We start from the raw sequence: 26,595 nt of genomic DNA on the forward strand, positions 1-26,595 counted from the left end.
TCTTCTACATTCTCAAGGTGCTCCTGTAATGAGCCCTTGTCATTAAAGAAAATGATATTTTCTAAATTACTGATTGGATTATCAAAAGAAAAGAAAGAAATCATATACTGTGTGTCAAGAATATCACATTTCTAAAAAAGAAAAGAAAATAATAATAACCTAATAATTGCATGCGTGTCAATAGACTACCATACTATACTAGCTTGGAAATACATCATAGGTCAAAATCATTTTCATGCTTCAAATTAATTCTTAAAACACCCGAGTAATAATTATAATGATAATTCATTCACAAGTTGCTTACAGTTATAGTCCTAATACATTATTCATTCCTTACTTGAAATTTTAATGGTACTTTTGTACTAAAATATTGTCAGTCACTCTGAGGAGCATTTCTTTGTACTTATTTTTACTGCCTTGAAATTCCAATGTTACTTTTATGAAGACAAGAAATCACTTGCTTCTACTATGAATCGTTAAAGTGGTCACACTGTGTCAAAGTCATTTTTATTGCCTTCAAAGTTTAATTACCAATTTCACCTTCTATGTGTGGAAATCGGAATCTAAAAGTGCAACAATATTTGTGCTACCCATTGAAGGGACAGGTAAATTACGCAACGATGGGAAATAAAAAAAGCTTTATCATAATTGCATAATTCAACCGTTATCAGATACGTATTGAACACACTGAACCAATACATTTATTTAGTGCAATTAATGTGTTTTCAACTACGATTTCCCCTGCTAAGAAATATGCTTGTCTTTCAGTGAAGAAGTATCTAGAAAAAAAAGCTATGGTTCAAGGCTGTTGTATTTATGAGGTGTGATTAAACAAACGTGTCAAGTTATGCGTGAGTTGTTTTTTTTTAAAAATGTTTCCTCAAGTTTGAGCCTTCACATTATTGTTTCACTCTGACTGTAAATGCGACATACTGAAAAGTCCTTGCATTTCGTGTAGTTAAAAACATCACAAGAAAATGTTTATTCTGTCCCCTATGTTTTGCATTTCTAACCTCTAACCTTTATACTTTCTGACATTTGTTCCTCAGGGATCCTTGTTCAAGAGCCATCCTAACAGACCAAACAACTTAGAAAAATCTAACAACACTTTCAATTTCTGCATTATATATACTTTTACTATTAGCATTTTCAGAAATTGCTAAATATTTTCTTTACCCTATTTCTTTGACTGATCACAGAAGGTTGTGATTGTGCACCTGTTCTGCAGTCTTACATAGAAAATGTAGTCCTTCATATTCAGTCGTCTTGCATGATGTATTTCCTGAAAATGTGACAAATGTAAGCATTGAAGCATGCAATTGCTGTATTATTTCTTACATTTGTAGCTGTATATGCTCTGGCAAGTAACATAAATCATAAAAAGAAATGTTTTCTGTGTTTCCAGTAAATATGAATCATGACGTGAACAGGGCACACTGATGTTTGACTCAAGCTTCTTGGAGTCAGCAGCGGAGATGGAAACAGTGTGTGGAAAACAAAACCCTCTTTTGGATCTTTTCCGTTATCTTTTTTGGCTGTGACGGCACTCACGTCAACAGTATAGCAAAGGTAGTTTTTACATTCTTCTCAAATCAAACTACGTCATGCTAATGAGATTGGATCCTGAAAATTATTCTTGCCCATCTGGAGCCTGCCTCTACTGTTTTGGTCTACTCCACAAAACTCTCCCTTAAGTATTACTAATGAATAACATACTGCTTTGAAAGATGGCAAATGAGTGAAAATTTGTGTTTTTTCAAGTATCATTAAAATGAAAGTGTGCTTGTTTCCCTTACATACTGTAGCTGTTTGCCAAGTATATATATTCCCAGGATGTGATTTGTGAAGAAACCATGCAGGGGAGAGGATGTTTACTCTGTATTAAAAGACATATTGGATGTAAAATCAATATGATGAAAATATTGAAATAGGCTGTTGTGAACAACCAGCAGTGTAATGGGCCCTCTACCCAACACACTTGTTGATTTTCAGCGGTGATAGAGTCCAACAACCATTAACATGTTTTTTTGGGTTGTTTTAAAAAATATATATATTTTTTTATCTTCATGGGGTCTGATATAGGCAACAAGGTTTATAGTTTAATTATTTAATGTGTTTTGTTCTTCTGGTGAAGTTGCTTGAATTGGTGTGAAATTGTATCCCTCCCTGTGTTGAAAATAATTGAGCTTAAGTTTAATCGACCGATCGCCGACGGCCACACAAGCTCATTCTCAGATGTAAGAGCTCGTTGCTATTTCCTCTGTAAATGACCCTGCACGCTGTGAAACCAAGCAGCCTCCCATTCAATCCAAAAAAAAAGAAGAAAAAAAAAAAAAGACAAAACTGGGGTCAACTCATTGCTGCCAGCATATCGGTCCAGCCTGCTCCTAATAGGAAGCAAAATGAGAGAGAGCTTTTCAATTGACCACTGCCACTGTGTATTCTGTCATGATGCCAGTCGGGTTGTGTTGAAAAGGATTGGAATACATAAAATGCTGCATGGTTTGAAATTGCTCAAGCTGCACTGAAGGGAAATGTCCGTACCTGCATATTGTCTGTCAAAAAATATTTTTAATTCTCTCATCATAACAGAGAGGGTAAATTGTTGACAGACATATTGTTGGTTGTTTATTTTCTTCACTGCTAGTTATGTGTACTTCAAACCATGTTAAAATTGGTGTTTTAAATTCCTTGTATGCAAACACTGTGGCAATCCAGTGTAGAAATTTTTAAATCGAGTTCATCCCCAACTCGATGATAAGAACTTCAAACAGCATCCAATTTTAAGCTTCCAAGTTTTCATCAGACTGGAGCAGATTTAATTACTGGTTGGTAGACATTTTGTCAGTTGGCAGTGTGATGGAAATAGCAAAGAGATTACCTTCAACAGATGGGAGTGTTTGTGAAAGCTGGTCCTATGCTCATATTTTGATCAAGAGACAAAGATAGAGGCCAAATCAACATTTTCTCACATGTTGCTTCCTCCTACCACAGCTTCAAATAGTTTGGATGTCTAACCAATCATTAAAGCATACTGTGTGGCAATTTTACAGCCATGGAAGAAATACAAACAATCCATCTGAGTTATAGTTTTCTTGCACCGATACAATCGAACGCTGCGAGATTGGAAAAGGGATTTTTCTGGTGAAATCTATAAGCAATCACTGTTGTTGCTGCGTGTAAGGCTGCATTAGTGTCCTTTGAAAACTCATCAAGCCATCAAACATGATGCCTGTAATATAACCTGCTGCCTATAAAACCTTTTAACAACTGAGGCCAAATGAAAAGCCTTGTGTCTTTATGCATGAAACAGACTATATTATGTGTACAAAATGACAATATGAATGTGCATATAATTATGATTATGTATTGTTATTATTATATACCAATGGTCATTATTCCCACAATCGAATAATGAACTGAAATATAAGTCTAATTTATATTAAGTACTCATAACTTGATTATTAGAGTAATAAAAAGGTGTGCTTTTGTTCTCCCTTGTATACATTGCCGGTTTTAAATTATATTTGTGGTACAAGTGGTAATGTGTTTTGTTCCCCATTTACAATGTTTAATCCTTTGCTGATTAATCCCTGGAAAAGAAAGCAAACCAGTGCAAAATACTTTTTGTTTACGCCAAACCTATTTATCATTTACAGGTTTAAATTTTAAACTTAATCAATAGTTTGGAAAATGTACGTTTACTATTTCTATATTATTACTCATTATATCATTTAAATTTAGGAAGGATGCCTGTAATGTCAATTTTTGTTGTGACAGTTATTCATCCAATAGTACTCTTCTTAAATGCATTTAAGGCTGCATAATTGTGAATTATACCATTAATAAACAAAGTAATTCACTACAACCACTGAGTATGTATATAACTTTATCATACTTGAAAATCAAAGTATATCACAAGCGTCGAATGTACATTACACAAAACTGTATGGATGGATCAATGGATAGATATTAGGTTGAGAGTTCATTGATGGGGAAACACAGAAAGAATGAATCTACAGTATAGGCAATAATAAACCTAAAAAGCATGTATTTGGAAGTGAAAACTAGTGAATTAGTGAAAACGCTGGTGTCACCATGTGAGCACCAATGCAAGCACAGAGATAACAGCAAACAATCAAACCTAATAAAGTTCAAACTTAAATAAATACATGAGTTTGTTTTTGGTTTTTGGCTTTTAAACTGATCATGGGATGGGAGTGAGTTTTTTTAATTTTTTTTATTAACCGTGTCTAAGAGTTATATCTTTTTCGTGTCTTGACAGAGTATCTTGGACTAAATGGATATGTAGCGTTAAGGTGGGAACCTCAATATATTTTTTACCAGTTCAATCAATAAGTCATTAAAGGTTTGTTACGAGTCACATTTAATGCAGATTCTATGCTATTTCATGGATTTCTGAAACGTGAGCAATTTAGCAGTGCATTCCTTAGGGAATACAAAGGTTGATTCAAGGCATCCCCACAAAGCCTGAAAGATAATATAAGTAAAAGTCCACATATAGATCTAAAATGTCAATACAAAGAGGAATCTTACAGTAAACCTTCAATACCAAATAAAAACCAACCAGACATCACCAGGAGACCCCTCTCATATTCTCTGCAGCATCAATACAACAAGCTGTGTGCACAGCCGAGAAAGTACATAGCATTTGAACTCACAGCTGGGCTGTCATTCATCAAACTTTCATCCCCCCCAGAGAAAACAAAATACCAACTGTTTCCACTGGCTGAGTGATGACGAGCACACTGCCCTTTATGTACAAAACAAAAGCAATGCTTCTATCGCCACAAAATATACAAACCTGGAGGAAATACGTCACATATTAAATGGAGCTTTCATTCTCAGGCAGAAGAGCCAAACTGTCACTTCATGGTGATGACTGCTGACCTTGGGGTCAGCAGTCAACCTAATTTGTTTTGAAGAAATGCATTAGATTTTTAAGGAGTCCTTGAAGACTTTTCTGTGTCCTCCACAATGGCGTTCCACCGGTGGTATTCAAAAAGTGTTTTGCTAACGCTTTGAAGCTGACATCCAATGAACTGAAGAGCAAATATATGGGGGGAAAAATATACAGTTTTGTGAATGAAAAAAACTCCCACACACTATATTTGAAAAAAAAATATGAGTTAAATACATAAAGATGAGAAAATGATTGCTTTTCGAACACATCATAAAAGATTACACAAATAATATACATACTGTACAGTTATGTTATATTGCATATATGGATTAGCGTGGGAAGCATAGTGAAAATGTAAATTACTGCATCAACAAGAGACCAGCGGCAGAGATTATTTAGATGTAACTGGCTCGCCACTCGTCTCATCTTTTGCAAGTTATTGTAAACTGATGGAATTGTACATCGTTGTCCAAGGAGTCAATTATATGAGGTGATGAGAATAATCAGGGTTTTCTCACTCTCCCTTGCAGTCACGCGAGAGTAGCCGATGGGCTGGTTGTGGCAATGGCAAAAGGGAAATTGTTCATGCATAGCCAATCATTCACTGCACCTACAAGGTCTTTTGAAAAGTCACATGCACCAGTCAGGCTTTTCTACGTATGTCTGAATTGATGGTAAACTCAGGTCAAGACTGTAAACAGGGTTAGCCTGTAGTTGTCATCAATGTGATTTGATTTATTCACATCTATGTCTCAAATAAATATGGGACAGCCACATTTAAAATATGAAAAGTTAAATTGTATTGGGAACAGCCTATACATAGCAAACAATCTCAGGCAAGGCAAGGTGTTTATTGGTATTTTGTACGGTTTCTTTAAGAAAAATGGAGTCAGAAACTACATATACACGAGACACATTTATTGGTATAGTACATTACAGCAGCAATGCAACTAATGTGCTCCACACAAACAAAGAAAGTCATTGCGATGAAATATCAAAGAGCATTAAGACTGACAGGAATGATAATATAATGTTGAATGTATTCTGCAGAAAATAAAAAGATAAAGATTGTTCCTCAATGGCAATCAAGACAGCTAAAGACCAAATAAAAGGTGCTCATTATGTGTCTCTTGTTGTGTCTCCTGTATATTTTTGCATGTCACTTGGCCTCCTTTTAAAATTTTCTTTCCTTGGATCCATCTGTATTTTGCTTCACTTTGTTCTTTTTCTAGTTAATAGTTTCTCCATCTGTGATTATGTGTTTTTCATATTGTTTGTTTGGTCATTTTGCATATTGAAGCCATTAAATGTCTTTGTGTGATTATGTTGTATCTCTTGATTGAAATTAATATCATTGTGTTCTTTTGGGGAAACTATATTCCTGAACAATACCTGCACATCCTTGCGTCTCTCTTCATTTAGGAGTGTATTTCATTTATTCACCAAATAATCCACTTCTACGTTAAATAGAATTTAGGTATTCATGCACAATGCTCAGGAAAGAGGATGGAGCTGTCAAGACTCTTATTGAGAATTACTATGCACATACACATACTAAATATATATAGGCCTCACTTTCATAAACAGTCCACTGCTTCACTTGAAATTCAGTCACAACGTTGTGTTCTGTGAGATATGAGAGCACTCAGTGGGAGTCGGATATTCTCAGTGGTGTTCCAGTAATGAGAGTATTTAGTCGTGCAAGTAATTGTATGCTTCTACAGTGTTTAGGGCGGTGATGGTGTGTAGAGGCTAGGGAGGTGGGCTTGGGATCGGGAGCTCGCAGGTTTGATCGCTACAGTGGACAGGCCACCACTGTGGGTCCAAGCAAAATCTTTGATCAGCCGCTCCTAAAGCAGGGTAATGTGGCTGCCCATTGTAATATAGGATGGAGAAATGAGGTATAATGAATGTATTATTGTTGTTGTTAATAGTAATAAATTATGGTTATCGTCCCATGATTGTATTGATCTATCCCACTTGAGATCAAATGTATGTTTATGAGGCTCCATAACTATAAATGAGTGTTTCACCCTTGGCCGAATATGAAAGATTTTCACTTGTTTGTGGTATTTTCAGTAGGTTAATAAGATTTGCGTTTTAATTTAGGTTTTGGAAAACTTTGACGATCAAATGTGGAACGAAACAAGCAAACAAACTTCTTCTTTTGGGTTCAATGGCAGTTTGCATCCATAAAGTTGCATTACCGCCATCTGTTGGTTCTATCTACAGTGTTTCCCATCAATCATATCGGCCCTGGCGACTGTTTCCCTCTCTTCTTCTTCTTCTTCTTCTTCTTCTTCTTCTTCTTCTTCTTCTTCTTCTTCTTCTTCTTCTTCTTCTTCTTCTTCTTCTTCTTCTTCTTCTTCTTCTTCTTCTTCTTCTTCTTCTTCTTCTTCTTCTTCTTCTTCTTCTTCTTCTTCTTCTTCTTCTTCTTCACTTAAGCTCAAATGCAGTTGGCGTCCGTGAAGTTGCACTACCGCCATCTGCTGGTTCAAGCTTGTCCGTTTTATATCTATGCATACCATTATCACCCCTCGAAAGAAAGAAAGAAAGAAAGAAAGAAAGAAAGAAAGACACCTGCACTACATTGCCTGCCTTTTAGATTTTATAAGCAATGCCGTTCTAGAAAATACTTCCTGCTTTCTAGCCAATAGGAGCTCAAGCAGCAGGTACGTCACTCGCTTACCCTCTCCGTTCATTCAGCGTGGTGGACCAGGGACTGAGCGCTCGGTGAGTTGTTGACGTGACTTTGTGTTGCGTTTAAAGTTTGGCCAAACATATGCACCCTAACTTTGTTTGTCGGATTTACATAACTCGTCAGTGTTGAAGGTGACACACTGTTTAACGGCATTGAAGATAAGCTGCTACTTTCTCTGCACAGCGAGGCTCGGTTATGGAAAGCTGTTATGCAACGATCATAAGAAATCTGTGTAGTTCACATATTCAAGTGCACAGTTTTGTTTAATAACTATGGTAAACGCTTGCAACCATGTAGAACACGCAGATATAACAACCCCAAATCTAAATCAAAACCCCAAATCATGTACTTCCGCTATCTATGTTTATTTCAATGCCAAAGTGATCCGTTGACAGCTGTGTGCTTTTCCAACCATGCATTGATAAATACTCGCATGCCTTCTGATGATTCTGCATACCACGTTTTTTTCTCTTTTTGAAGCACATGGAGTGAATGAAGTTGAAACTGACTGATGCAAACTCATCAATTCACCCTCATATTCGAGGCATGACTTTATTTGATGAAAACACTATATGACTCCACCAGAAACGTTTTGTTGTGATAAAAAAGAAGGGCCTGTGCAACACAGTATGCCTCACATACAGAATGATCCATTTTTGCTCAGATTGACATGCAGCGCTTGCAAAACTTTCAGTAGTCTATGGAAGCCAACCATTACTTGGAAATTGAATTTCCCACATACCTGACATGTTTTATTTAACTTTACAATATCATTATAAACATGGCACAGGGAAAGAAATTGGTGAGAAATATTCAATATAGCTTTCGGATTCAGTTATTCAGTGATTCAGTATGCTGATTGGTTCCCGATGAGCGAGGACTGGAGAAAACTGGCAGATAGGCTGCAGAAGGGGAAGGCAACTGCTGATCGCATACGGGCCAACAACAACATGCCTGTAAATGTAGTTCAGCTGAGTTACTTTTTAACTGTAAGATGGGGTTTGAATATTACATTGAATTTATTGTCCTTCAAGAGACAAGATAAGAAAATGATTGTTAAAACACACACTGTTTCCTCAACGGGCCATCTTCTATGGATTATAATCAGCGACAGGGAACACTGTACGTCACTGTACACTGTAAGGCCATAAATCTGATTCCAAGTCCTCATAAACAGTAACACTATTGTTTAAAAAAAAAAAAAATTCAGAATGTGTGATAAATTCTACATGTTTTTATAAGATTATTTCGCAAAAAAGCAGACATTATTAAATAGACCAATACTATTTTTTTCAGTTATTGAACTATTAACCTGCAAGCACCAAGGAGTGTCCATTCATTATATTTTGTCTCTTTTTAACTGAGGCTATTTTGAGGGTTATTCATCTTTTTCAATATTTTTTCTTGGCCACTGGGGCTGTTTTCTGTTTCAGTTCTTTTTTTCTGGAGGTCAGTAATTTTTGAAGTGTGCAGTGGGCCTCCCACCATTGCAAACATTTAAGAAAAAAAGTTTTTTCACCTTGTCTTTATGGAATATTGTGTTTGGAATTTTGAAGGGCTGCCTATCTATTTGTCAAGTTTCAGAAAAGATTTCCTTTTATATGTAAATGCATAAAGCGTTTTCAAGACATTATTGAGACTCCCTCAGGCAGTATTCACCCTTCAATCTCTATAATGACAGATCCATTCTGCCTAGATGGACTTTAATTAGGTTATTACTCATGTACATTTTTAATATATACAAACAAACAATTGAATGGGTTTGGCCACACCATATTGTTTTTCAACACATACAATTTCGATTTTGAAAACAGCATCGTATTGGAATCACGAAATGGTTTGATATCAATCCTGCATGAACACAATCTTAATGATGCTTTTACTAAAGAAAGAGTATTTATCATTGGAATGAACCTGTTACTGATCATCACTATAGTTTTGTTTATTGTTGTGTTCACAGCAGCAGAGAAAGCACTATGGGTCGCCTGGATGGAAAAGTGATTGTGTTGTCTGCAGCTGCGCAGGGGATTGGACGTGCTGCCGCAATAGTAATGAGCTTTAATAAGTACTTCTCACTGATTTATTATCTTCCAAATCACAGAGGAAATGATTCATTTACCAACTCTGGCTGGAGAAAATGATATATCTGTATATTTTTGGCAGAGATTACATATTTTAGTCACTTAGTTCTGCAGCAGATTTTAATGTTGTTTTCATTTGTTGCTATGTTTTAATATCCTTTTGAAAATATGAATTGATAACACCACTTCATTGACATGCATTACAAGCAACAATGTGACAATAACAATTCTTGCTAAAATGAAAACACAGATGGAATTTATTGCTCATGCACATGATCTTCCGCAAAGTGATAAAAAAAAAAAACACTTGACAATCTTTCACACTTCTTTTCAAGCGATGTCTTCAGCCGTGCAATGTATTGCAGAGATTTGTGGTTTTTTTTTGTGTAGTACTGAATTGATGAATTCAAATAGAAATGTCTATTTAAGATGTCTCAGCTCATTAGGTTGAAGTCACATGATTTCTAAAGGAGGAGAGGGGGTATTTTATTTACACCTAAAGAATGCTTTTTGACCAAACAGTATGGATTTGATGTGACATGGGGGATCAGGTTTAAGAAGTGACTGGCTTGCAATTCTGTATTGTTATTGTTGACCTGAGGATGGAATTTGCTTGCATTCAGGTAGATCAGGTTGATAACTAGCTGCATATAGCTTTCCTTTTCTGGTTCCCAACATTTATATCATCATAAACTGATTTTGTGAATTGAACATTTTATCTTGATTCATATGATAAAATAATTTTTTGCTATCAACTCGTGTTGAGGTCTTGGTTGCCAGGTGTAGACATTTTGAAACTACTTGGTTTGACACACGTTGTTTCTACTGCAGGCATTTGCAAAGGAAGGAGCTTTGGTCACAGCCACAGACATAAATGGAGAGAAGCTGAAGGAGCTGGAAGGCATTCAAGGTAGGATTCATGTGCGCAGCTGCCATCTGCTGGACAGCCACTGTGAAGCAAACAGGAAGCCTGCCTCTTTTTTTTCTCTTGCGCTCAAATTTACAACTTAAGGTGTGGACTTTTACATTTTGGTGGCAGATTCAAAAATTAATTAGTTTCCATTTGAATGTTCACTTTATGTCCACAAGCAATAAAATATCAATGCAGCTGTTGTGAACATGAAAGATACCCGGGGCATTTTAGCTTCCATATCACCCACTGATCAAGGGGTTGAAATCAAAAAGGTCACATCTTGTAAATACTTTTGCATCGTGATTAGGTAACTGTTTTAGAAATGTTTTGATTTCAAGTCAGGTAAAGTTTGACCACTAAATACTTCAACTGTTATTGGATTGTGGAAATCTGCTTTATTTGACTGTTTCCAACCTGCACTTTAAAGAAATTGGATTTTGTGTAGCAGTTTGTATGCAATACAAATCGTCAGTGTTTATCTGCCCGCAGACTCTCTCTCTCGCTCTCTGGCTGCCTTTTCCATCGTAAATGTATTCTTGCACTCCCTTAATACATATCTGCTGGAAACCTCAGCCATTATGGCCATTGCTCTCAGGGAATCATACAGATGCATTTGTCAAGAGCTAAAATTGAGCTGAAGAATGTTTTTTTTTCTGGTTTCACAAATATTTGAAAGGATCAGACGTCATGACCTCCAACACTCTTCTGAGAGACAGAAATTAGTTCTGTTACTCCATTCTTATGCCAGTGTCTTGGCCAGGTCACTCCTGAAAGCACTTTTAATGTGATTGTGTCTTATCTGCTTAGATCAAATATATGAATTAATTCATTAACTAACCCAAACTGAAATCTCTAAAATACATGAGCCATCAATCATGTAATCTTGTCAACCTTTGTCTACTATAAAATCAGTACTTCTAACATCAGACATGATCAGTTTAATGTACACACAAGTTGAATGTTGCACACACAATCATACGCACGTTCAATAATTCACATGGTTGCATGAATACCATTTTTCTTCTTTACATAAAAAATGAAGCTCTTATAAATATGACACATAACATATTATTCTCTTTTTTTTTCTGACATGTAGTCCAGCACATATCTTGGATGTTATTCACAACTCGGTAATATCATTGAGAAGCAGGATTGTGCTTCCTTATGTATTTCAATCTGGACCAAGAGGTCGGAAAGAAAAGAAAAAAAAAATTGGAAAATCTACATTGATGAACCCTCTTCATTTATCAAGCGTCAGTTTTGTATTTTCATGAGAGCCTTGAGTAAGCACATGCAGTATGTCTGCACAATTTCGCAGGCACATGTGTGTAACTGAGAATGTGAAGCAGTGCGGTGGAAAAGGACTTGTCATTTTGATGTATCCCTTCAAAAATAGAAATGCGTTTTATAACAGATTATATTCTTTGAAATGTAATAAATGGGAATATGAAATGTGAATAAGACAAAAAAGAGAACTATCAGTATTATAGAGAAAACAAATGTACAGACAAAATCACTGGAAATATCAATTTTCTTTTTTTTCTTTGTCAGGGATCAAGACCAAAATGGTGGATGTGACTAAAAAGGACCAAGTGGAAGCCCTGGCCAAAGAACATGACCGTGTAGATGTGCTGTTCAACGTCGCAGGGTACAATGTTTTTTTTTTTTAATGATTTTAAAAAACATTGTATGTTATTTATATTTATTTATTATATTTTGTGTTTGCATTTGATAAATGACTAATGACTGAGAAAGACATGGGCAGGGGTGGCATCAAGGTAAAGGAAGCAAGCTTGTAAATTAAAGTTCGTTGATTCAAATCCCACTGCGAGCAGTTCATCGCTGTGGCTCCCCGAGCAAGGCCCTTCACCCTGAACTCTTTAGGAGGCGTCAAGAAAAGCATTCAGCCACAGAAGGGAGCAGATGGAAACACTAAAACCTCCTTTGTCTTTATATATTTTTTTTTTTATTTGTCACTTAGAAGAAACTCGGCCCTATTTTTGTGTTTAGATAAACTATTGATCGATTTTAAACATCCTGTACGGTTCTGGCAAAATCTATAAAACCCTTCTATAAACAACTATCTATGAAGCTCTTTTCAGCTATAGTTGCAAAGTGCTTCTTAACAGGGTGACAAAATATAAGGTATAATTAATAAAGTATTAGTATCACAACAAAATCATTACGGAAAAGAAATATATATTTAAAGAAACAATGATGATCAGAATAACAACATTCAAAGAACAGGTCGCCTTTCAAACACCTGTAAATGTTCAGTGGAAGACTTTTTGTTGCACAAGATGAGGTCTGATGAGGAGGAGGGTGTCAAATTACAAGCATGCTGCTGTTTCTTTTTTTAAGCTGCAAATCACTAGAAAACCTGTTTAAATCTGCTCCAGAATATAGAAAAGATAGGTGTGCAATGCGTATCCCATTCAGTGTTGTCATATTTGTTTGCCCCTTAGATATGCTGCCTCCGCAATAAGCCCATTTAACCTCCTGTTGAATTACATTTCTAAAATCCCTCAACCGCACGGTTTAACCTTTACATGACCTTTGCTCAATCTACTTAGGACAGGACTCTAAATTATCACCTTTGGGACTAAAGCCCCTCCACAATACAGCAAAACATGTTCTCAATGTAGTCATTTGATTTACTGTTGTGTGCTTTGATACTAATTAATATATGAGATCTGACATCATACCTTGAATGTTCATCCATATTATCATCACATTCATTGTACAGCTTTCTGAGATTATAAGCCCCCTTCTTTTAAAATTCAGATTTGTGCACCATGGCAACATCTTGAGCTGTGAACAGGCTGACTGGGACTTCACCATGAATGTGAATGTGCGGAGCATGTACCTCATGTGCAGAGCTTTCCTGCCTAAGGTGACCTTTGCCCACACAACTAAATGCTTAAACACCTTTTATGGGGCACTGTTGAACATTGAGGGACATATGCCTTTAATTTTGTTCTCATCCTTTGTCCGCGGAGATAAGCTGCATTACTCTGAGCCTGTGACATGAGGGGCAGTGACTGCCCAACACCTAATCCTGCTTTAGCTGCAAACTCACCAAACTGTCTCTTCGTGCAATCTGAGCTCATTTGTCAGTTCTCTGGAAAATTAAGATTATAATTTTAATCGTCATTATTTCAATGATTTCCTCTTAATTTGTCGTCATTCTAGATGTTGGCAAAGAAGTCGGGGAACATCATTAACATGTCCTCTGTTGCCTCAAGCATAAAAGGTATTTAAAAAATGTTCCATATTAAATCAAGGTTAGCCCGTTATTGCAGCTATCTCATCTTTCCATACCTGCTTTAGAAGTCTGCCTTTGTTTAACTGACACGTGCTTCCTTCGTGTAGGTGTGGTGAACCGGTGTGTCTATAGTACCTCCAAGGCTGCAGTGATCGGCCTCACCAAATCCATAGCTGCCGATTTCATTGAGCAAGGCATTCGTTGTAACTGTGTGTGTCCTGGTGAGTGTAGAAAACTGGTCAGAGTTACATTTTGTCAGTGTACATCTTTTTTTATTGCTTCACTCAGGTTTACTGTCATTTGGCTTTGAGAGACTGAAGGCTTTTTATGCCATCACAGTCAATATGGCAGTAATACTAAATTTGCTCAAGAACAAAAGTCTTAAAAATACTGTGCAGACTCTCTGATATAATTTGTACAGCACGAATTGATGCATTAATTTAGTAAAATGTTTGTATTTCTGTGTCAAGTCTCATCAATGTTTTAGAGGAGGGTCATGGTTTGTGTTTCCTCAGGGACTGTTGACACTCCGTCACTGAGGGGTAGGATCCAGGCCCAGCCCGACCCCGAACAGGTACTGTAGGCTCTCAAAAACAGGAGTCTTGAAAGTAAAAAAATGCTACGGCTGAGATCGTAACTCTTCTGCAGGCTTTCAAAGATTTTATGGCGAGACAGAAAACTGGCCGAATGTGCACAGCTGAAGAGGTTGCTCACCTATGTGTGTACCTGGCCTCAGATGAGGTGAGTGCTCCCTGCCATTTCATTCTTGTCCCTGCCCTAGTGGCAAGGTGCAAAGATTGCTATCCTTCAATTTTATTATTATGATTATTATTTAACTAGTCCTGCACCGTTGGGAACATGGACACAAAAAGCACATCAAAACGTGCAGAACATTCAGGAATAGGTTGTTACAACTTTTGTTCACGATTTGGCTAACCATTTCCGAAACATTTCGTCTGGAATTTTCTAGTTTATGTATTATGTAATCTATTGAGGTTTATCATTGAAGGCATTTTAACATTTGAAGGACACAAAGACAGTTGCGTTTTGTAATAAGTGATTCACAAATTGTGTAATATTTCTTTGTTTCTTTCCAGTCGGCCTATGTGACCGGTACAGAGCAAATCATTGATGGGGGATGGTCTCTGTGAGCAACCACTGCGAAGTTCAGACGCTCACTTTTTACCCTGGTCTTGCAGGGGAGCTGCAAGACTAGTGCTTGGGGAAAAAAAGTTAATGGTTTAGTTTTGTCACGAAGTACAAATCTCAATATGAATTAGCAGGAGAGAACTCATGATTTGGTTTGACTCACCGTTTCCTGCTCAGTAGAATTGATTGCTTTCAGCACACTTGTCCACAATTTCTGTTGAAATTTACAAGAAGGTAGTTTCAAAACATCCTGGAGAACTACGTTCAGATCTCCTGTGGATGCTGTCTGGTTCCGATTCGTCTGTCGTTCCATGCAAACGAAGACAGACGTAAAGAACAGACTTATTTTTCATTTCCCTCAGGTTTTGTACCACAGTACAAAAAATGTCAAGTTAATCTGTGACTCCAAATCAACAAATTGAATTGTGTGAAAGTCTTTGTCCTGTGATGGACTGGTGACTTTATCTTGCTTTTGCCAATAGTCAGCTGGGATCATCAGCTCCATCATCCCCCTTGACTCTGATTAGGATAAAGTTGTTGAAGATAGGTGAATGGATGTTTGGGGTGGTTTTTCTCTGCTGCAGTAAACATTTGGGGCCAATCAGGTGCTTTGCTGCTGGTAATATTGATTCATGTGTAACATTGTATTATTATGCCTGCCTTAATCACAAACCAAATACGGTATATCCAGAGGAAAAACAGTCTATTCTGTCTTGAATATTTGTACATGGTCAATGTTGACACATCTTGTAATAACTTCACTATGCTGCAATACTTGAGATAAGCACCCAACTTGAAATCTGCTGCTTACAATGACGAAACACCAATAAAGAAATGATAAAACACCCCAAAACGATGTATTTGAGAAACTTTATTTCCCTGCCACCCATCTGGCCCCCCTCCAGCAGAGCACCGTGTGAGCTCCGCTCCACTCACTCCCTTTGGGACATCACTAATCCGCCTCATTCCCTTCACCCAGCTGGTGGATCTGCCAGGAAAACGTCTGCCTCTAACGGCTCTCGGACGATGGGAACGTCTACCACATGAGGTGAGCTGCCTTTTCCTCTGTCGTGTCTTTTATTGTGAGATTGTGAGCAGCTAGCTGCTGCTACTACTAGCTGCGCTTGTGGAGAAATGACAGCTGTTGGCACGGGGCAAGTCGGCTACCGGCGAAGAATCCATTATCGGACAAGAGTTAGCTTGAGAGAATAAAGCTTTTACACGCGATGTCAAACGGAGGCTTGTCGAAGTGCCTGGGACCCGGTGTTGACCACCCAGTGAGGCGATAAAAATGGCCCATTGCCATCAACTACACGTTCTTTTCCTTGCTCACGTGAACGCTCGCGCAAGTGACTTCACTACCGGTTGTCTGGGCGCGTTTCTGCACGGCAACGCGGATTCCCCACCGCGCAGCTGTTTGTTTGTTTTCGCGGAAAGGTCGCGACAGGAGTGGTTAATGTTTGGCGTAAGCTACTGAAAAGAACACGACCTAGTTCAGCTGCAGCTACCGAATTAGCGCGCTTGCTGTTGCGCTGCTGTCCGAAAATGGGTCTCGGTTGGGTTGGACCGGCTCCTTCGCACGCGCACACGCGTGTCAGCTGTCAGATGGACGCACTGAAACAAGCCCCCACCCCAAACGCTGTTTACAACACCCGCGATTCCATTTGTTTCTGCTTGTTAACTCTAACCTACTTGTAACCCACTCGAGCTAACGCTGGCGCCATATGGTGGAGCTGTAAGCATTGATTAGTGCGCTTCACTCACAATTGGATTAACCAACGTCTGTTGCCATCGGCGACTGTCAAAACATCGTAGTAGCGTTTGCTTAACCTGCATTGGCTACCTTTGTAATAGCTTAAACTCCAGCTGTTGTGTTGCCCATCTAAATGTCTGAGTTAGAGCCCACTTATTATCTACTCCCGTGACAGGTTTGTCAGTTAAACATGTGAAGACAACTGCTCTTGAGTACTATACTGTGTCATCCTCACAATAAAAGGGCCAAAATGTGGCCAAGGACTTCCACCAGTTAAATACTTGAAAATTGTGCCTTCTAATTTAATGGAAAGAGCTTAATCTTTTTTGGCTTAAAATGAAATTGATGTTTTTCACTGTAAAATACAACAATCATGACAGCAACAATATCGGGTGGAATGATGGTTAAATTACATTCCCCCTTATCACCTCATTCATAGATATTTGGACATTTGCATGGGCTGCATATAACCCACAGGCCATGACTTTTTGTTGGATGTAGGGAAGACCACTGGCCCCTTGCAGCTCGACCAAAGGAACTTGTGACTTTGGTCGAGTCACACTTCCTGGGACATTTCAAAGCTACTGTCAAGTCAGATTCCAAGATGATAATTTGCTCAGGTGAGGGAGAAGCCAAGACACTCAGTAAATTGTATATTCAAGGGCAATGAGTAAGCCAAGTGTGACATAAACACTTTAAAGACTAGTTGCATGCTTTACCACCAAAATGCAAACAACATTAACTGCTGTCAACTGCAGAAAAATGCATTAATCTTTAGTCGTAAATATACTACATCGTGCCATGACATTGTTAATCAGACTGGTGATACAAACTGAGCACAGACGTAGAATGAAACTTGGGCCATAAAATGTCCCTGTTGTGACAAGGAGATGTAAAATGACAAAAAAATGAGACGTAAACATAAAGTATGGCATGAAATCTTTGTTGAAGACTCAGAAGGCTTTAAAAGCTCTGCAACATATCACTTAGAACTGTACAATAAAAATCAATTGTGGAATATATAAAATGGTTCTGGTGTACTGGAATAATATTGCAATGACTCACTTTTTTATGTATGCATTTTATAAGGCTCATAGAATTTAATTCGAAGAAGAGTCATGTGGCGAGAACTCCAGTATAATGTTACTAGTTCACACACATATTCACATTATCATTAACAGTTTACTACTCCTACTTTAACACCCATAACGGGCTAAGACTGACTGCTGTAATGAGTCAAGGAACCACAGTTCAGACTGAGGAATGTAATGTAACTGTCTGGAAGAAATAGAGCACTTCAAATGAAACCAAGTAAACGGAGTCGCACAAAGCTCCCTTCAAAACACCCACAATGTAAGCCCACAAAATAATAAATAAAAAACCAACAAGATACACTAAATAACTACACAGTGGCAGACAATTGCTAAAATAACAAAAAATTTACAAAAATAATTACATCAACACCCTTAAGCCATGAAACGACTGAGTTGTGACCCCAAAGATCCCCCAAAAACAATCAAAGGAAGTAGATATACTAAGAATTGCACTAAATATTACACATCTGCAGATGGGCTCAGTATTTGTAAAAGAAATTGCATTATTTGTGTTCATTATGGAAACTCATGAGGCCACATTTATCATTTCACGTCATCCCAGTTCCCACAGGTGCACCACCAGCTCCATTCCTGTTTTAAAATACATATCTTGTTTTCCTTCTGGTCGTAATGTGTTGACTTGAACAGGACCCTGAGGTGAGAACGAGAAGGAACTGCCCATCCATGGCCAACCACACCCCTGGGCTTGATGCACTGTGATAAAGAAGAGAGCCGAGCATAAATAAAAGAGCAAGCTGCCATGGAGGACACCCAACAGAAACCTGCCACCCCGGAGCCGAGCCCTGCACCCAGTCCTGCACCCAGTCCTGCACCCAGTCCTGCACCCAGTCCTGCGCCCAGTCCTTGTCCGAGTCCAGCACCCAGCCCACTGCTGGACAGAATCCCTCTGCCTTCTGCTAACCATGTGGAGGTAAACTATTTTTACTAACCAGAGTCCATGCACAAGATGAACTGTTGTTTGTAAAGCATGCCAGTAAAAAGATGCTTTTTCATTGTAGGAAAATCATCAGATTACAAATCAGTTGTTTTGACCATGAGTTCAGAGTATTTTTTTATCTCCTGAAGTAATATAGATTTCTTTTCACATGGCTCCTCTGTTCCTAGCATGAAACTCCGATGTTACTTTGTTATTTCCATGTTCCATGCATTTTTCTCTAAACTGTTTGGTTTAAACTATGTACTTTTTTTTTCTTTCTATTGATTTTAAATGTGAGATTATTTTCATGCAAAGTCAGACCATTGATTCAGCACAGAAATGTAACAAAGACAGTGAAATTGTAGTCACTGCTATCGGAGTGAGGGAAAGTTCATATAGCTGCTTTATCTTCCTCGAGGGTACAATAAGCACATTATACTCTTCCGGTATGGTGAGTGTGTGTGCCAACATACTGATAGGGCATTGAGGTTAAGGCAATGAAATATACAACAGGAACAACAAACTGATTTCCCACAATGTTCATTATGCTCTATGACTGTTTCAGGATGACATTCAACTTGTTGTGTTGTTATTGTTTTTTTGGGGGGGGGTTTGCCTTTTGAACTGCTTATGTTGTGTAAAAAAAACAACAAAAAATAACTGTGTTTTTCTTTGTGTCGTCTTTATTTTTTAAAGCACTTAAATGTGAACCAGATCCAAGTGGTGGTCCGGCGCTGCTCGACCCCCAATATTACTGAGGAGACCACTTATTTTATTCCTCGCAACCCCGTAGTGGACGCCGGCACCAACACCGACCCCCCGGTGGTCTGTTGCCCTTTGCTCCACAGGTTTTGCCCCTGTCCACCCCGAGGTCTCCTTGCCTCTCTTATTACTAAAGGTGAGCAGTCAACCATCCTGGGCTCTGTGTCGTCATGTTTGTTGAATGGTATATTTTTGAGCATTTTAAGTTAGTAAAAATATGAACACACACATACTACTCCATAATCAGTTTGTAATTCCTGGATTGCCGATAAAATCTTTATTACACGTCTTCTGCAGCGCTGTTGGCAGCTGTGCTCTTCGGAGTGGTTTGGTCTGTCACAGAGGACGAATGCCTTCCAGGAGGAAACCTGTTTGGCATCACAGTGCTCTTCATCTCTGCGCTCATCGGTGGCAAACTGGTGTCTCTCATTCATCTGCCCAACCTCCCGCCGTTTCCACCACTGCTGGGTATGTGAGAAGATGAAGGATTTTGACCTTTCTTTAGGCTTTGGCTGAGGTTTTTGGTTTAAATCAAAGTTTGTTTGTTTTTTTTCCCCATTATTTTAGAGTTTGAAAAAAGTTGAGGTGCTAATTGCAAAACTTTAAAACTCTAGAATTGTACCATCGCTGTCTGTAACTACTGTGTAATTAGTTCAGGGTTATGTGCAGTATGTAATTTAAGTTAGCTGATGTTGGCAATGGTGATTTTTATAATGATAGCTTTGACTCATATATGTCAATGAAAACTTAAAAAAAAAAAGATTTCCATTAACTATTAAAATGTTCAAATTTGATCTTGCTACTGTTGATTAAAAGTGTTTGGAGCATGGTGTTGAAGCATGGCGTCACTAACTTTTATTATTTCATTGAGTTTAAAAAAAGTCAAATATATCCAATATGGCACTTTCCCCCAAAATAATCCAGAGTTTGAGATAAATAGCATTGACGAGAGGTGGAATATAAATGCCATTTAATCTGACTTAGCCCCTGATTTTTATCAGGTTCCTTGATGGAAATCAGGGAAACTGTAGCCTCTCCCTCTGTCAATAACATCAAAAGGTCACAGATTAACTTGGATTTTATATCTTTTGAATAGACTTTTCCTGTTTTGTCTGTGATGTCTGTTTAAACTTTTGAGCAGTGAAAACAGCTATAGATTCTGACTTGCTTTTAGTTCATCCACCAAGAAGATTATGTTCAGTTTTTAGGCCAAAAACCCTGTAATCCCGAATTCCATCTTTAATTGTGTTGCTTGTTGTTTGCATCGGAATGCTCAGATGAAATATGGAGATATGGGCTGTTATAACCCGACCCCATGCAGTGACAATTTTTACCGCCTGTACGCACCCCGAGTGAAAACTATCTGCGCAACCTGCTGTCATAAACCAACACAAGACCCTTTTCCTTGCTCTGTGTCGGTGTGAGAAACCGAGCAGAAGAATAAACAACACCATAGTAAAACGGATTACTTACCCTCTCCCCGTCTCCCTCTGCGGTGCTGCAGGTATGCTGCTGATGGGCTTCACACTGAGAAACATCCCAGTCGTGACAGAGAAGGTTTACATCAACTTCAGGTGGTCTGGATCTCTCAGGAATATTGCTCTGGCTATCATCCTGGCCAGAGCTGGTCTGGGGTTGGATCCCTTGGTATGTTACATACTCTAAATGTCTGCACACAGGCATGCTTATATCACACAATGATAAGGTCATCACCTCTGAATGTATGACATTCCTGTGCCAATACCAAATGTTTTCACTACTCATATCTGATGAATGTTTCGGTCCAATTCGTTGTCTTCACACTGTTACACTTATTTGTCTAGCGTCCAGAAAATGTTGAAATTAACCTTGGAAAAGTATTTTGTCCTGCAAATGTAATAGAAACGTTTTGCCTGGCATATTTCCAGACAATTTTTCAATGTTTCAATAGTGCAGGTTTTCATTTAGTTGAGCATCACAACACAGTGGTGCTTGGTAGCACTCAAGTCATCTTTTGTGAGTGTGAATGAAACATCACGGTGCATGTAAAGACTTTATTTACTGGTTAAAAACTCCTAATTGTGTATGTTTCCATTGTCAGGCACTGAGGAAACTAAAGTCCGTGTGTATCCGTGTGGCGTCCGGGCCCTGCTTGATTGAGGCTTGCACTGTTGCTCTGGTCTCCCACTTCCTCATGGGCCTGCCCTGGGTGTGGGGCTTCATCCTTGGGTAAATATTACACTTCCCTCCATCGCAACCTTTCTTTTCTCCTCTCTTAAAACACAGAAGCATGAGAACAAGTATAACCGTGGAGACTTTAACATGCATTCCTCCTTTTAATGGACAGCTTTTTTTTTTTAATTTTACAGTGGAAATCTCATTTGTTCAGCAGGTTTTCAAATGAAATATAGTTTTCTGAGGAAGGTTCCCCAGCTGCAAACTATGGAGAGTATGAGCTTTATTAAAAGTGATTTTTGAATTTTTCAAAATGGAAAAAAAAAAAAGCTGTTGTCCATCACAGGAACATGTTGTATCTGTGTTAGAGGCTCACACGTACAACTTGACTAGTTCACAAACCACAAATAAATAAAACCCGATGTTTGGTTTACAGATCCCCAGCTGGATGTAAAGACTCTTCCGCTGCCTGAGTTATGAGAGCTCGACATTCAGCCAAGCATTGTAAATATGTCGTGGAAGGTTGCATTGTTGATATTGACAACGACAAGTTAGACTGACCCTGTGCAAACCACTGCGCCCACATAGAACAGTTTCCCATGAAGAAGCTCACACTTTTTTTTGTGGAGTGATGACGGCCTGATATCGGTGTGCGGTCACATTATGTGTGATGTCTGTTCCTTTTTAAAATTACATTTCGGTGCTTAAATAATCAACTTGTCATTTTTGTCTTTGTAAGGTTTGTGTTGGGTGCCGTCTCTCCAGCCGTGGTGGTGCCCTCCATGCTGCTGCTGCAGAAAGATGGATATGGAGTGGAGCAGGGCATTCCCACCCTGCTGATGGCTGCAGGCAGCTTTGATGATGTTCTCGCTATCACAGGCTTCACCACATGCTTGGGCATGGCTTTCGCCACAGGTGAGCTTGCATCAGTGGAAGCTTCAAGAAAAAACAGAATTGCTGAGTTCAGTGTTTTTTTTTTTGTAACACAAACACCATCTTATCAGTGAGGAGAGGCTGCAGGCTCAGCAGTTAACGTTGAAAAGCACACGGAATAAACTGCAAATGTTTGCAAGTCAAGGTAACTGGATTAGATCGGCTGGATTTGGTCATTCATGTCTTGGAAGACATGTTGCTGCTTTATCACGTGGCTCCACGAACCACTTGGATAAGGACGAAATGTGTTTCAAGACAGATTCAAGTCCAGAGATAACGTTTAGTTTGTCATGAGCTCAGCAGAGGGTGCTGGTGTGCAAGTCACTCTCTTTAGAGTGCATTTTGTGTATCATGAGCTCACTGTAGGCTCATGTTGACTCCAGATTACAGCATTCAGGTCCAAGTGGAAAAAAATCCATAACAAATTTGCTTGTAGATCCTGTGCAGTAGGTGTTTTCTCTATATGTGAGATATTATAGCAGTTAATAATCAATATATTTTCTGTTTGATATTATGTAGGGTCCACTTGGTATAACCTCCTACGGGGTGTCCTGGAGGTGGCTGGTGGGATGGTCGCTGGAATTCTTCTTGGCTTTCTCATCCAATACTTCCCGAGTGCTGACCAGGTAGGGAAAGTGTTGCAAGACCGCCTCCATTTCTGGTGTCACCCTCACTCATCTTAATAACTTGTGAATGAAAATTAGTTGCCAATCAAAACTTTTGATGAAAGTTTTGATTTGAAAAAAAAAGAAGATTGGATTCACCTAAATAGAAAATACACCTCATTAGAATGAGTTTTGTAACAGAAGAACTTCTTTCTTCAAAGAAAATATACAGTTTCACTCTACAATTGCATCTTTAGTAGTTTTTCACATCCAGGGGTGGTGGAAAAAAACCCTCCAAAAAACAAGTATCCTGGCTTCATCTAAAGGCTCCAGGCAGGAACCTGGTTCAATGATTGTGTGAAAGAATCTCTGGACAGATCACCAGCTCATCAAAAAAGCCAAAACAAAGAAACAATAACTGATACACTTCATCGCATCCACAACCAGTTTTATACCTTCACTTACTATATATGTCTGTGGACTGAGGAATCCCACAGCAGCACAGGAAGGACATGCAAACTCTTCAAAGAAATTACCTCAATAAATCCATAAAGACAACTTGTGTCAATTTTGCCAAATAACTGTCAAATTGAGTGTTTTTAATGTTTTTATTTATTTTATTTATTTTTTATGTTGACATTTTCTAAACTATTTCCCTTCTGTCCTAGAAACACCTGGTGATGAAGCGCGCCTTCTTTGTGCTGGGTCTTTCTGTCTTCGCTGTGTTTGGCAGTGATGTCGCAGGCTTTCCCGGCTCTGGAGGCCTCTGTACTCTGGTGTTAGCTTTCCTGGGCGGCCTCGGCTGGGGAAAAGAAAAAGTAATTTCGAATGATTTATGCTCCACTTGTTTCTCATGTTATTTGCTCTTCTCCTCTCTGTTTGCTATGAAGTTCTGTTGAGAAAAGCTCAGCTCAGCAGAAATGTGTATTTTATAGTGAAATATTCAAACATATTTACTGTTGTTCCACAGGAATTTACATTAAGATGTTATCATTATTTAAAAGTCTCCACTAAAAAGCTTACGAGACATTTTGTACTTTCTCTGCCTCGAGGCTCGTGTGGAGGAGGTGGTGGGATGGGCGTGGGATGTGTTTCAGCCTCTACTGTTTGGACTGATCGGAGCAGAAATACGAGTCTCTCAGCTGGAAGGGCATACAGTCGGTGAGATAGCCCCCCCTCACCCCCCCCGGAAAAAATTCTAATGGGACTGGCTGATTCTTGCCTCACAATGCATTATTTGTTTTTCTTTTTAAAGCACTTTACACTGCATTTGTTTTCGGAAAAGTACTCAGTCAATGATAATGATCACGATTTTCACTAAAGAAAACTTATGACAGTAGCAAAGATATAGAAAGTTAAATTTTTTTAGATAGTTTTCTAGATGACACTACCGTGATTTCTGGACTACGACATCAATATGAGCTTTTCACACCAAATTCAAAAAGAAGAAGAAAAAAAAGGTTGGAGTTACGTGATTCACCTGAACGCATCACCTATGCATTGGCAACACGAAACTCATGAACCTGTAAAAATCCATAAATTTGCTCTGCCATAGTTTAGGCTGCAGAGTTAAAAGCGTGTGAAAGGAGTACCGGTAGCTTCTTATGGTCCGGAAATTATGGTAATTTGAGCTTTCTGAACATTATTGTTGCAATCCACTGCACACAACACTGTTGATGTCAGTGTCACAGGAGGCTCTGTTTTCTAACAGTATTGCTTGATATTCATGTCTCTCCCGAGGGCTGGGAATCGCCTCCTTGCTCATCGCTCTGCTGGTTCGAGTGCTGTTCACCTTCGTCTGTGTATTGTGCGCGGGCTTTACCATGAGGGAAAAAATATTCATTGCCCTTGCATGGATGCCCAAAGCAACGGTGCAGGTATGTGAATGATGAAATACAAAGCCTTTCTTCAGTTGGCTGCTCTCTCTGGATAGGTCACGTGAAGTCTGCTGATGTCAGTCTTTGAGAACATCTTCCTCAGGTTGGGTGTGATGTCTTCCTCAGGCCGCTATCGGCTCCAAAGCTCTGGACATGGCCAGAACAATGAATGATGAGACGCTGCAGAAGTATGGCATGGACGTGCTGACTGTGGCCGTGCTCGCCATCCTTCTCACAGCTCCAGTAGGTGCTCTTATCATAGGGCTCTGTGGACCCCGCCTCCTCCAGAGGCCCAAGAATTCAATCGGTGGTGAGCGAGTCAAACCCAATTTATCAGCTTTCTTCTTGGGTATGTACATTCAAATTCAACAATTGAACTCCGCTCAACGACCCTGTGAAATGTGGCTTGGTAGTTGTGTTCCAGTAGTGAGTATTACATCCTTGTTCCAGCTTTCCTTGCTTCACCTGTTATAGCTGCACACACAGAAGATAATTTGCATAGCTCTTCGCTGACCTGTTTCCCTAGTGATATTGTTGTAGACTCAATGTGATGACATATTCCTTGTGCAAAAGTGCAATTCATACATGTGCTCGAGACTTTCTATTTTGTTAGTTTTATTACTGAACTTGGAACCTTTTCTTTTTCTTTTTTTTTAAATCTGTCTCCTCTTCATCCCTCCCAGGCACTGGAGCAGGAGCTGAAGATGACGATGAAACTCCTGTCACATATGAAAGTACACTCTGACCTCATCCAAGTAGTCAAGACATTTAAAGAGACTCCCGACACCTCAGATATTTGAGCTTTACTTTAGCCACCGAGTGGCTCTCTTTGTCTCAGCTCCTGATATTCGCTATCCTGCAGGAATACATGAATCACTCTGTATTTTTAGCCCCCGGTGGTTTCGAGGCCCGAGCTCTACACAAATGACCCACATCCCACTGGCCTGCTGTTTGAGCCGCACAATAAAGAGTGAGTGGCAGTTTAGGGTAAATACACGTGAGGCGATACATACTGTTACTTATGTTCATAGGACATGACTCATGAATTCAGTCTTTCCATTTTTATGATTCGATTTTCCTAATTTATTGTATTTTGACTTAAAAAAAGCATTTTTTTTAAGCATTTTCATTTGAGTGGCTGTAAAACTGAATGTTTTGATATGACCACTGTTTTATTATTTTTGTTTGGATTAGACTCCAAAGTAGAAATATTTTAGTTGGTACATTTTATAAAGCTGTGTTGTGTATATTTAAATTTTTATTTTATTTTATATTTTAATGTGTGATTAGCTGCATGTGTTGGCGATAAAGATTTATATAGTTTACAAACACTCAGGAAAAAAACTCATGATAATCCAAAAGGTTGGTTTTTACAGAGCTGATAAACCACACACTGGTCATCTACCAAATGCTCTATATTCACTGTCATGAGACAAAACCATCATGA

At 38.7% G+C, this 26,595-nt stretch overlaps 2 protein-coding genes across 3 annotated transcripts; both read left to right on the forward strand.

Moving 5' to 3' along the window:
- Positions 1–7,520: 7,520 nt before the first annotated feature.
- Positions 7,521–15,871, forward strand: bdh2 (3-hydroxybutyrate dehydrogenase, type 2). 2 transcript variants are annotated; one of them, XM_080519164.1, is made up of 10 exons: positions 7,521–7,657; positions 9,586–9,673; positions 10,538–10,616; positions 12,171–12,267; positions 13,404–13,512; positions 13,812–13,872; positions 13,992–14,105; positions 14,400–14,458; positions 14,533–14,625; positions 14,982–15,871. In XM_080519164.1, exons 2-10 carry the CDS (start codon positions 9,602–9,604, stop codon positions 15,033–15,035), a joined length of 738 nt encoding a protein of 245 aa, XP_080375290.1. In that variant the 5' UTR covers positions 7,521–7,657; positions 9,586–9,601; the 3' UTR covers positions 15,036–15,871. The 2 variants fall into 2 exon arrangements, with proteins under 2 accessions (XP_080375290.1, XP_080375291.1); XM_080519165.1 differs by having other exon boundaries at positions 7,647–7,657; positions 9,589–9,673.
- Positions 15,872–16,010: 139 nt separating this feature from the next.
- LOC308149363 (sodium/hydrogen exchanger 9B2) lies at positions 16,011–26,134 on the forward strand. The gene is made up of 13 exons (XM_080521074.1): positions 16,011–16,081; positions 18,529–18,811; positions 19,514–19,715; positions 19,877–20,047; positions 21,084–21,226; positions 21,660–21,787; positions 22,473–22,648; positions 23,186–23,292; positions 23,940–24,089; positions 24,324–24,432; positions 25,012–25,148; positions 25,275–25,497; positions 25,832–26,134. The coding sequence occupies exons 2-13, from the start codon at positions 18,641–18,643 to the stop codon at positions 25,891–25,893; spliced, it is 1,779 nt and encodes a 592-aa protein (XP_080377200.1). The 5' UTR covers positions 16,011–16,081; positions 18,529–18,640; the 3' UTR covers positions 25,894–26,134.
- The last annotated feature ends 461 nt before the right edge of the window (positions 26,135–26,595 follow it).

The sequence above is a fragment of the Blennius ocellaris genome, assembly GCF_963422515.1.
Source record: "Blennius ocellaris genome assembly, chromosome: 3".
Classification (NCBI taxonomy): domain Eukaryota; kingdom Metazoa; phylum Chordata; class Actinopteri; order Blenniiformes; family Blenniidae; genus Blennius; species Blennius ocellaris.